Source organism: Phaseolus vulgaris, chromosome 6 (genome assembly GCF_051622355.1).
Source record: "Phaseolus vulgaris cultivar YP4 chromosome 6, ASM5162235v1, whole genome shotgun sequence".
Lineage (NCBI taxonomy): Eukaryota > Viridiplantae > Streptophyta > Magnoliopsida > Fabales > Fabaceae > Phaseolus > Phaseolus vulgaris.
In genome coordinates this window covers 1,922,438-1,934,665 of record NC_143503.1, presented here as the reverse complement: position 1 = coordinate 1,934,665, position 12,228 = coordinate 1,922,438, and the positions used below count along the sequence as shown (strand labels likewise).

Below are 12,228 nucleotides of genomic sequence, written 5' to 3'. Positions count from 1 at the left end.
TGTTATCAAAATCGGCGAGTTATGAGCGCCCTCATCTTCGCCTAATGCGGCCCCAGCGATAGACGTGGTAGAAGGAGGACCCTCTCCAACAGATACGAACGGTGTGGAGGCGCTTGGAGGGTTCTCTATGAAATTGGGGTCGCTGCTCTCAATCACGGGGGGTGCGGCGGCCAAGGGTGTTGCTTGGACTGGTTGTGATGGAGCTGGAGGTGAGGGCGGTGTTGGTGTTGGGAGTGCGGGTGGTGAAGAGGGAGCCGCCCTTTTTCTCTTGGTGATGAGGCCGTCCTCAGTCTCCTCATCATCCTCTTCTTCCTCTTGCACCACTTGAGGAGCTTTCCTTTTTGGTTTCCTCAAGACCAGTTTTTTCCTTTGAGGGGCGGGCAGTACCCCAGAGGGAGTTGGACCTCGGGGGGGAGTCTTGCCTTGAGCAGCGGCGATCTCCACCACCGAGTTGGGCACGGTTTGAGAGCCCGCCGCGAGCTTGTGAGCTCAGGCGATCGCCCTCAGTTCTGCTAGTTTCCCTTTGCCCAACATATTATCTGCACAAAATAAAGAACAGATGAGCAACCAAGGCAGAAGTAAAACATGCAAGCGTATTCATATAGAGATAACACAGGCATTACATGGATGAAAGATCAGAGTCAACACAGAATAATGAAATGCCAAAATAGAGTGGTGAAGACGCTAAGTTAGTGTTAACTCGAGGTGAAAGACTTGGTGCTGAGGCAGGAGCTAACCTATGTGAGCTTCGAGTTGGTCCTCAAGGAACTCGAAGGAGATTATTGAGGCGGTGGGGAGGGTGATGTTGGCAGCGGCCACACTCTTCCAGAAGAGGCAGAGATCTTTGTCTAACTCCCCCATGTTGTCGGGACTCCTTGGCCTCCTGAAGCTTTCTTTAGAGTCTTTGTTCCCTTTGTGTACCCAGTACAAGGGGAAGCCGTCGAGCAGGGAAGGGTCTTGGTCGTTTTGGCATACCTTGACGAACTTCCCCTTCCAGTCTTTGTAAGATTGCTGGAAGATCGAGAGGATTGACCTCCCAGAAATCCCGTTCAAGCTAATCCAGAGGCGATCTCCGGGATTCTTAGCCTCGAACAGGAAAAGAAAGACGTCCACCGAAGCCGGCAGCCCCAAGTGGGCACAGATGATTTGGAACGCCCTTACGAACGTCCAGCTGTTGGGATGAAGCTGGCCAGGGGCGACGTTGAGCTCGGTCAATAGCTCTCTCTCGAAGCGAGTAAAGGGAAGCCTAAGCTTCACTTTCTTGAAGAATGTAGCGTAGATGAAGCAGAACAACTCACCGTTGTTCCCTTTATCGTCCGCGCAAATCGGTTCACCCGGGAAGCAAGGCAGCACGACCACTTTGTTGTCATGCTCCTTGTGGAAGGAAAGGTCGGACTGATCTCCTTTCCTCAGTCGGTGCACGCCCAACTCGGTGTTTATTGAGGATGTCTCTTTCAGCAGAGTTGGGGTGGCCCAAGGGTACAGTTCTTTATAGTCTCGTGGAGGAAGGGAAGCTCATTCGGCGACTGGTGGAGTGGCCTGAGTAGGATTGGCGTGAGAAGAAGTAGGCCTCTCAGCCTGATTAGAAGGAGCACCAGAGGCTCGTGGTGGGTTGCGCGCTGGTGGAGGATTTGCCCCAGGGGCAACCCTACGCGTTTGGGGTGGAGGGTTTCGCGACGAGGAAGGAGGGTTAGCAGTGGACTTCGTGTGAGCCATCGCAGGAACTGCAAGGGAAAGAGAAAGGGATGAGATGAGGATAACAGAGAGCGACTCGATTGAGGACGAAGAAGACAGAGCGAACGAATAAGGGTTCGCTGAGATAAACGTTATGAAGGACGAAGCCCTAGGTTACGAGAAAAAGAGAAAACAGCCCACAATGTATGCTTCAGACAGATAATGGATGATGCAAACCGATTAAAATGCAGCAAGTGTCCATAGAAGGAGTAAAAGGGTTACCTTTTTGTGATCGGATGAGCGTTGAAGACAGTTGAAGATTGAGAGAGACGAGAAGCTTCGTGGTTCGCAGAGAAAATACTTAGAACGCTTGAGATTGAAGAAAGATGATGGAACAGTGAAAAGCGCGAAGGTTTTAAGGGTTTTCGAACGTTTTCGGAAGCGCAAACGTTAGTTAAAAACGACCGTTGATGAAGCCACGTATCGTGTGATTGGGAAAGGGGTTTGGTGGAGCGTCAGAAAGGCAGAGGGTACGAACGTATGGAAATCCGTACCAGCGCCACGTAGGCGATGACGTGACCTCTTAGTCTTTTCGCTGGTCAAGTCTCAGCTTAAGACTGGGGGGCTTGTGTACCGATCAGGTAGTCGGAAGTGATGACGTGGCAGCAAGCGATAATATAGGCGTGTTGAACGGGACACCTGGCTGACGGAAGGGAAGCACATCGGGAAGTCTGTGTAGTCGCCAATTGTTGACTTGGCGTTCTCCGATCTCTAGCATGTATAACCGGCGGTCACCAGGCTTGCGTCGTAGTCGCCGTATGTGAGTTCTGGGCGATCGAGCGGTTAGAGACCGCCTGAAAGGGCACATCGCCGAAAGATCAGGAAAGCTTATTCAAGGTTTCCAAAGGGTACGAGTATGGAGGACGAGTGATATGCTTGTCACGCAGCAGTGGAGGATGAGGTTATTAGATGATCATTCCCTAGCCAGAGGTCAGAGCAAGGGAACAGTTTCTCAGAACATGCGTGGCGTGCAAGTGAAGCAGATCGTGATGGCGGCAGGCGAGACCACAGAGGAGGTGTGCATGGTGACACCCATACTCGCCACTAGAAGGGTCGCGCTCCAAGGAAAGCTGTGCACCAAGTTACTCCTAGTATGGATAACTTAGTCGAATGGCTTGAAGAGTAGAAGTGACGCTCAAGTAGAGGACGCTCCAGATGATGACACGTGTACAGTTGGATGTGAGCCACGTGTCCAGAGGTGTAACCGTCAGGAGAGAGAAACGCTCAGGTATATAAGGAACTCTTAACAGATTTTTGAGGTACGTTTTCAATACGCTTGAGTACGTTTTCCAAAACACTTGAGTACGCTGAGAGAATACTTGCACGGTTCCTTGAGTTTAGAGTTTCTCTCTTAGTATTTGGTGATTCCGTCACTGACTTGAGCGTCGGAGCGCGATCGGCCGCAGCGGCGCCACTCTGTTTCTTTCAGGTTCTTGCGAGGAATCGAGACGCGAAGGACAAAGGCTAACGTGGTGCGAAGCTGATCCAGAAGGAGAAACCTTTGACGTGGCAAGGCTCTTGCACTCTGGTCAACCGGCAGGATCAGTACCAACTCATGCACCAATGTTGCGGGGCCATCTGTACTATGGGTGCCCTAAGTATTCATGTGCCATGTATGCGGTCTACCCTGAAACCCTAACCCTAGCGGGCCTTAACACCTCCAAGGGTTGTTTACTTGTGTCACGCTCAAATGCGCTATACACACCACGTGCATGGATCCCTCGTGACTTAGGCTTTCTCTTAGTATCTAGGCGTTAACTTCATGTTAACTCATATTGCCGGAATCGGAAGTGAAAGCGGAAGAAGAACTTACATGAACCAATTCCAACTAAGCACGAAAGGAACCGAAACTTTTGATTCTGTTTTCGGACTTCCAATTCCATATTCAAATTCTCCTTCGACGCCGTTTGCAGTTTAAGACGAAACCACACTCGCAAAGTCTTGTAGTGCGAAAACTGTGGAAGCGTCGCGCACCGATTTCACTCACACATCACACCGAACTTGTTCCGATTCCAATTTCATGAATGCTCAGAAGATGAAGAACAACAACACAAATCGCAAAGAAAATGATGATGATATTTTGGCACCTGCTCCATCTTACACCCACAATAAAATATTAATATTTGTAATAAAAGAAATTAAAAAAAAAGAGAAAAAATCTCCTTAAAAAAATATGTAAAATGTTAAAATAATTTTCAAAATTAAAAAAATTAAAAATGATTAAAATATTAATATTTATTGAGGTGTAGAGTGGAGCACGGTGTCAAAAAAACATTTTCTCAAAAAAAAGGAAAAAAAAGGAAAAATTTGAGGAAAATCTGAAAATCTAAACCATATATGCTATTGGTAGTGCAGATCCAACAAATTTCATAAACAGTTCACATTACTACTCACACCACCAAATTTCTTTTTAAACCACGAAAAATTTTTGGAAAATTTTCGAGAACTTTCGAAAATGATTTTTGAAGAGAATGATAACGGAAACCTAACTCAAAGAAAATTGCTAATAATCTAGTAGCAATTTATGAACTGAAAAATGAAAATAAAAAACACTCAAGAGCTCTAATCTATGAAGAAATTTGAAATTTTTTTCAAAAGTTTAACCAATGGAGTTTATGACAATTTTTGGACTAAACATGACTCTAAACAAAACATTTATGATTATAAAATCAAAATGACTCAAATATAAGAAAATTTCACCGAACAAATTTGAAGAAAACTCAAAATTCAAAAGCACACATGAACATGAACATGAACACAAGAACACCTAAAAGCACATACATGAAGATTCAAGTAAGAACAATTAATTTGACCAGAACAAAAAGACAAAAAAACACAAAATCAATCGATAGAAACAAGACATGAAAACAACTCGGAATTATGAAAAAAATAGAAGAAGATCTTACAACCTTAGCTCTGAATACCAAATGATGGAAAAAAGCTCTTCTTCTAGTAGTGATCTTTGTAATTTCTTCTTTGGATGGATGATGGAGGAGATATGAGGAGCGGAAGCATTAAAGAAACTCAAGAGGAGTTTCCATGGATTGAAGTGGAGTTAGGAATTTGTGAGAGTGAGAGGTGAGACCAACTCATTAGGAAAAAGTCTAGGCTAAGTCTTGAAGGAGACTAACCTAGGGAGAACTTAAGAACAAGTAAAATGACCAAAAATAGGCAACATTTCATTACTAATTCCAAGTTTAAAAAATACATGTATAAGAGACTCCTATTTATAGGAGAAAGTCTCTCAAAAACTCTCAAATGAGAGTGTGACAAGTGTCACCACCTTATTGGTGCAAATCCTCTCCATTTAGGAGAAAACATGTGGAGCCTCATGCCTTCCTTGCCTACATTTCTATTTGCACCCCTCTTTTACTATTTTACACTTTACTTTGTTTTCTATTTACATATTTCTCTACTTTGGCCTAAAATACAAGGCCCAAAACTTCCTAACTACTCTATACAATTTTTACAAGGCTAAGAAGAAGAAAAAGACTCTACAAAATTTTCATTAAAGCTCGATCTTTGTCTATCTTCTTGGTCAAAAGTTGAGGCTGGACGGTTTCCATCATTATGGGTGCGGCTTTTCGAAGTAATTGTAACTATTTCAAGTTAGACTGTCTTATGGATGCGGCTAATCAGAGTAACTGTAACTATTCCGAGTTAGGCCGTCTTGTGGGTGCGACTAAACGGAGTAACTGTAACTGTTCCGAGTTAGGTCGAGTTATGGGTGCAACAAATCAGAGTAACTGTAACTATTTTGAGTTAGGCTGTCTTATGGCTATGGTTACTCGGAGTAATTGTAACTTTTATGAGTTAGGTCGTCTTATGGGTACGGATGATCAGAGTAATGGTAACATTTTCGAGTTAGGTCATCTTATTGGTGCGACAACCAGAGTAATTGTATCTAATTTAGTTAGGTCATGTTAAGGGTGTGGCTAATTAGAGTAACTGTACTTTTGTAGAGTTAGGTCGTCTTATGGGTGCAACTGATCAGAGTAACTGTAGTTGGTCCGAGTTAGGCCGTCTTATGGGCGTGGCTTTTCGGAGTAACTGTAACTATTCTGAGTTAGGTCATCTTATGGGTATGGCTAATCGGGGTAACTGTAACTGTTTTGAGTTAGGTCGTCTTGTGGGTGCGGCTAATTAGAGTAACCATAACATTTTCGAGTTAGGTCGTCTTTTGGGTACGGCTAATCGGAGTCACTGTAATTGTTCTGAGTTAGGCCGTCTTATGGGTGCGGCTAATCAAAGTAACTGTAACTGTTCCGAGTTAGGTCGTCTTGTGGGTACGACTAATCAGAGTAACTATAACATTTTCGAGTTAGGTCGTCTTCTAGGTGTGGCTAATCGAAGTAATTGTAACTGTTCTGAGTGAGGTCGTCTTGTGGGTGCGGCAAATTGGAGTAACTGTAACTGTTCCGAGTTAGGTCATCCTATTGGTGCGGGATTCAGAGTAATTGTTTCTGTTTTAGTTAGGCCGTGTTAAGGGTGCAACTAATCGAAGTAACTGTAACTAATATGAGTCAGGCCGTCTTATGGGTGTGGCTGATCAAAGTAGCTGTAACTCTTCTGAATTGGGTTGTTTTGTGGGTGCGGCTAATGGGAGTAAAAATATTTGTTCCGAGGTAGGTCGCCTTCTGGGTGCGGCTAATCGGAGTAACTGTAATTGTTCCGTGTTAGGTCGTCTTATGGGTGCGGCTAATCGAAGTTACTCTAAGTATTCCATGTTCGATCGTCTTATGGGTGTGGCTAATCATAGTAACTGTATTTGTTCCGAGTTAGGCCATCTTACGGGTGAGGCTTACTGGAGTAACTGTAACTGGTCTAAGTTAGATTTTATATTGGGTACAGCTAATCGAAGTAGTTATAACTGTTCCGAGTTAGGTCGTCTTATGGGTGCGGCTAATCGGAGTAAGTGTAACTATTCCGAGTTAGGCATTCTTGTGAGTGCGGATAATCAAAGTATTGTAACTTTTCTAAGTTAGGTCGTCTTTAGGGTGCGACCCATCAAAATAACTGATGTGTTCCAAGTTAGGTCGTCTTATGGGTGGCGCTAATCGGAGTAAAATTAACTGTTATGAGTTAGGTCGTCTTATGGGAGTGACAAATCAAACTAATAGTAACTATTTCGAGTTCTGTCGTCTTATGGGTGTGGGTAATCGGAGTAACTGTAATTGTTCCGTGTTAGGTCGTCTTATGGGTGCGACTAATCGAAGTAATTGTATGTATTCTAAGTTCGGTCGTCTTGTGGGTGCGGCTAATCATATTTGTTCCGAGTTAGGCCGTCCTACGGGTGTGGCTAATCGAATTAACTGTAATTATTCTAAGTAAGGTCATTAGGCTATCTTATGGGTGCAGCTAATCGGACTAACTGTAATTGTTCCGTGTTAGGTCGTCTTATGGGTGTGACTACTCATATTTGTTCCGAGTTAGGTTGTCTTACGAGTGGGGCTAATCGGATTAACTTTAATTATTCTAAGTAAGGTCGTCTTATGGGTTCGCCTAATCGACGCAAGTGTAACTTTTCCGAGTTCGGTTGTCTTTTGGGTGCGGCTAATCAGAGTAATTGTATCTGCTCTGAGTTAGGCCTTCTTATGGGTACGACTAATCAGAGTAATTGTAACTATTCTAAGTTAGGTCGTCTTATGGGTGAGGCTAATCGAAGTAACTGTAAATGTTTCGAGTTTAATCGCCTTATTGGAGTGGCTAATCGGGGTAACTTTAACTGTTCCGAGATTGGCTGTCTTGTGGGTGCGGTTAATAAAAGTTGTAAGAATTGATGGCTTAAACAAGAGAGGGGGGGGGGGGGGGGGGGGGGTGAATTGTTTATAAATTTTTTTCGCAAAGATTGAATAAGAATGAACCTTTATCAAACAGTCACATATAAGAAATTAAGGAAAGTAATCAAACAATGATACAGAAATTGTTTACAAAATTTTAACCGATTGAAAATGCATTTTAATCGGTTGTTTATATATGATCCGGTCGGTCATCGGTAGTCGATGACGTCAGCAGCAGATAACCACGTGGACCACCCGCAGGGTGACACGTGGATCAGGTGGCGGAGAAATCAGGGAGGAGATCACCTGGTATGGTGATCGGTGGTCAGTAACCGAGTGGCCACCGACAGATCAGTTCCAAGATAAACACCCGGGGGAGAACGCGAGAAGCAATAGAGCACCGATCAGTCATCGGGTGCATGGTCATCGGGGTTTCATGTTACACGCAGTTAAACTGGGACTGAGATTCCCAGCGAGAGCGTTACGCATGGACCTCACATGATCATACCTCAGAGAAAGAGGAGCTCCTCGCCGGTAGAATCGTGCACGAGAGTGGCCTGAGGGAGTTAGTAAACCAGTCAGTGATTGGTGACTCTCTTAACCCATTACGTGCCTGACATCGTGAAGGGGAAATCGTGTATGCAGAGAGCAATGCTTGGTGAGTGTGCCTAGTCCAGCCACACCTGGCGTTCTCCTGGGAGTGTGCGATTTACCCAGATGGAAGAAGCGCGCTAAGTTACTCCGCAAGGGAATAACTTAGGCGCACAAAGAGATGCGCTAAGAGCCCTTCAGGTAGTGGCACGTGTACGGTTAGATGTGAGTTGCATGCCTCCACGTGGCAGCATCTGAAAGGGGCGCGACCAAGATAAAGGTGCACTCCGTGTCGTGAAAGGTACACACAGAAAACGCAGACACCCACGTCTTCACTGATTGTGGTACGTTTTCGCACAAAAGCATAACAGAATTCTGACACACGCAGAGAATAGCGTAGCAGAATTCTGTTAGGCACAGACACAGAGAGAGAATAAAAAGAGAGAATCAGAGAGAGATAGACACACATTATTTTTTTTGGTGATTATGTGACCTAACTTGAGCGTCGGAGTTCAAACGGCCGCCAGAGGCGCTGTCTGTGTGTTTTGCAGGTTGCGTTTGAAGTTCCTGGAGAAGGTTCTACGAGCACTCTTGCGGATAGCACAGTTGCATAGGCGGGGTAAGGAAGCGACAAAGCGATTCCTCCACGTTGGAGTTGGCGACAGGATCATTTGGTGCCCACCGTGGGGCCCATGTGAATCGTGGTCCCTAGGGGTGGCAAAACGGGGCGGGCCGCGCGGGCCGGCCCGCAGCCCGCACCAAAAAACGCGGGGCGGGTTCCCTTTTCTGACCCGCCAACCCACTTAAGCCCACCCCGCATAACCCGTGGCCCGTGCGGGCTTACGACGGGGCGGGGCGGGCTGACCCGCCAACCCGCTTATGTGAAAACTGATGTGTGTTGTGCATGTGCTGCTCTGCTGGTGCCCTTTTTTTTTCCCCCAAATTCATTCACACACATTCAATTTGAAACCCTAAAAAATACAAACAGCAAGCATCTGCAACCGCAAAGCTGCCGTCGTGCCTCTCTTCCTCCACGAACACCACTGTTTGTTTTCGCCGTCCTCCACCGCCCCGCCAGTCGCTGCCATTCTTCCTCCACGAACACCACTGTTTCCGCCGTCCTCTACCGCCAGTCGCTGCCATTCTTCCTCCACGAACACCACTGCTTTCGCCGTCCTCCACCGCCAGTCGCTGCCATTCTTCCTCCACGAACACCACCGTTAGTTTTCGTCGTCCTCCACCGGCAACACCAATCTACGACCGTCGCCCTCCACCACTGTCAATTTTCGTCGTCCTCCATCGCCAACACCAATCTGCGACTATCGCCCTCCACCACCGTCTTCCTCCAGGTTCTATCTCTTCCTCCTTAACCTTCCACCATCTGCAACTGCCATTTTTACTCATGAGAATTTTTTTTTCCATTACTTTTTTTCTGCAGTTTTAGGATTTTAGTCATTCAAGATTTGTGGAGCAACAACTTGTTTGTATTTGTTATCGTATTGGCTTTGTAGGTGACAACTTTCTGCTTTGGGGTAATTTTTAAATTCTACATCATGTTGGTTATGTTGCATTTATCTCTTTGTATCTATGGTTATATTTAGATAGGTTCTTATGTTTATGCTATTAATTAATCAGGATCTTAATTTTGAAATTGGAATGGCTGAAGAAGAGGATATTAATATTCCCGAATGTGAAAATGAAATTGAGAAAGATGATTTTGAAAATCAATCTGAAACTGTTGAAGGTGACAAAAAGAAAAGGGATAAGACTACCACCTCTGATTGTTGGAAGTACTTTACTAAGATTGGGGTGGATAAAGATGGAAAAGAAAGGGCAAGGTGCAATAGTTGCAATAGAATATATCTAACTGGTGGAAGAAAATATGGCACTTCTCATTTAAATCGTCATATTATGAAATGTGATAAAAGAAAAACTGAAGATGTGGGTCAAATGATTTTAGATATGCAGGGAAAGTTGAAAGGAAAAAAGATAGATCAAGTTGTTCATCGTGAATTGTTGTCTAATCTAGTTATTAGACATAATTTGCCTTATAAATTTGTTGAGTATCCCGAACTTAGGACTTGGATAAGCTACTTGTGTCCTGATGCAATTATGATTTCTAGGAACACTGTTAAGGCTGATATTGGGAGAATGTATATAAAAGAAAAGACAGTGCTTAAGGAATTGCTTGTTTCTATTCCTAGTAGGATATGCTTAACTTCTGATTTATGGACATCTATTAATACTGAAGGTTTCATATCATTGACTGCTCATTTTGTTGACCTAAATTGGAAGTTAAATAGCAAGCTACTCAACTTTTGTCATATGCCGCCCCCCCATACAGGTTTTGAGTTGTCTAAGAAAATTTATGATTTTTTACAAGATTGGGGATGAGAGAAAAAAATATTTTCTATCACTTTGGATAATGCTTCTACTAATGATGTTCTCCAAAATACTCTAAGAAGCCAACTTCTTTTACAAAAATGATATGTGGTGGTGAATTCTTTCATGTTCGTTGTTGTGCACATATATTAAATTTAATTGTTCAAGAAGGACTAAAGGTGCTTGGTGAGGCTTTGAACCAAATTAGAAATAGCATCAAATATGTGAGGGGTTCAGAGAGTAGAATGGTGAAATTCAAACAATGTCTGGAAAAGTTTAGTGATATTGATGCATCATGTGGTTTGTGTCTTGATGTCCCTACAAGGTGGAACTCAACTTACTTGATGCTTCAAAGTGCTCTTAAATATCAACGTGTTTTTGGAAGTTTGCACTTGGTTGATGAATCTTATAAATATTGCCCTTCAGAGGAAGATTGGCAGAGAGCAGAAAAAATTTGTAAGTTCTTGTTACCCTTTTATGATATCACTACCTTGATTTCTGCTACAAGTTATCCAACTTCCAACTTGTATTTTTTACAAGTTTGGAAAATTCAAAGCTTGTTGATAGAAAATGTGAAAGATGAAGATGCACTAATTAAGAATATGGCTGAATTGATGATAGTCAAATTTCAAAAATATTGGGATGAATATAGTGTTGTACTTGCATTTGGTGCAATTTTAGACCCAAGGATGAAGTTAGAAACATTGAGTTTTTGCTTTGAAAAAATTGATTCATTGACTTGGGAGTTGAAATTGGAAAACATCAAGCAAAAATTATACAAACTTTTTGCCGAATATTCTAGCAAAGGTTTGAGAGCAACAACATCAAATACTCTAAAGTGTAAGCAAGGACAATCTTCATCCCCATCTACTTCTAAACCAAGTCTTTTTTATGTAAGTTGCTTACTTGAATGTACTTCAGTTCATTTTTTAGTTTTTGTTGTACTTGCCCCATGTTACTAACTTATTACATCTATAATAGGAATTAAAAATGCGCAAGCTTCAAGTAGCTAATCAAAGTGGAAAAACACAACTTGACACTTATTTGAATGAGCCAACTTTGGATTTTGATATTTTGGAGCATATGGATGTGTTAGAGTGGTGGAAAAATAATAGTCAACGTTTTTCGGATCTTGCTTTAATGGCTAGAGATTTGTTGAGTATTCCTATAACCACAGTTGCATCAGAATCTGCATTTAGCATTGGTTCTCGAATTCTTAAGAAGTATAGGAATTCTCTTTTGCCTGAAAATGTGGAAGCAATTATTTGTACTTCTAGTTGGAAGCATGGATTTTCTGAAGGTAATTTATTTATTTTAACCAATTCTATTGTTATTGTATTATTTTTGGAAGCATGGATTTTTTGAGGGTAAATTCATTCTTTCATTGTCATTGTTCAAATGTATGCAGATGATGGAAAAGATTATAATTATCAAAAAGTAGAAGATGAAAGCTCTTCTAAGGTTGCATCTAATGTTCTTGAAGTGGAAGAAGATGACATAATAGCAACTGCATAACAAGTGTTTGATGTGATAACTGCTCTTGATTGTTAATTGTTGCTTATTTATTCAGTGTTGTTTTTGAGTTCATCAAATCTCTTGTAAACTATTGATGATGTGTATTTGTTTTTTGGCCACCTTATACAATCAATTTCAGAATTTGTGAGGTGTATTTGTTTGTCATACTTTCTAGTACACCGCAGGTTGGATTAATTCATAATTTCATATTACATCTATATATAAT

General features: G+C 42.8%; 1 protein-coding gene across 1 annotated transcript; it reads left to right on the top strand.

Moving 5' to 3' along the window:
* Nucleotides 1–10,588: 10,588 nt before the first annotated feature.
* On the top strand, nt 10,589–12,002 carry LOC137817700 (zinc finger BED domain-containing protein RICESLEEPER 3-like). The gene is made up of 3 exons (XM_090303348.1): nt 10,589–11,380; nt 11,469–11,787; nt 11,896–12,002. Exons 1-3 carry the CDS (start codon nt 10,589–10,591, stop codon nt 12,000–12,002), a joined length of 1,218 nt encoding a protein of 405 aa, XP_090159474.1.
* The last annotated feature ends 226 nt before the right edge of the window (nt 12,003–12,228 follow it).

Excerpts from the sequence above, each read along its gene's own strand:
- LOC137817700 (XM_090303348.1), top strand. The coding sequence starts at position 10,589 with ATGATATGTGGTGGTGAATTCTTTCATGTTCGTTGTTGTGCACATATA. Across the intron at positions 11,381-11,468 it reads CTAAACCAAGTCTTTTTTAT|GAATTAAAAATGCGCAAGCT; the intron begins GTAAGTTGCTTA and ends CATCTATAATAG. Across the intron at positions 11,788-11,895 it reads GAAGCATGGATTTTCTGAAG|ATGATGGAAAAGATTATAAT; the intron begins GTAATTTATTTA and ends AAATGTATGCAG.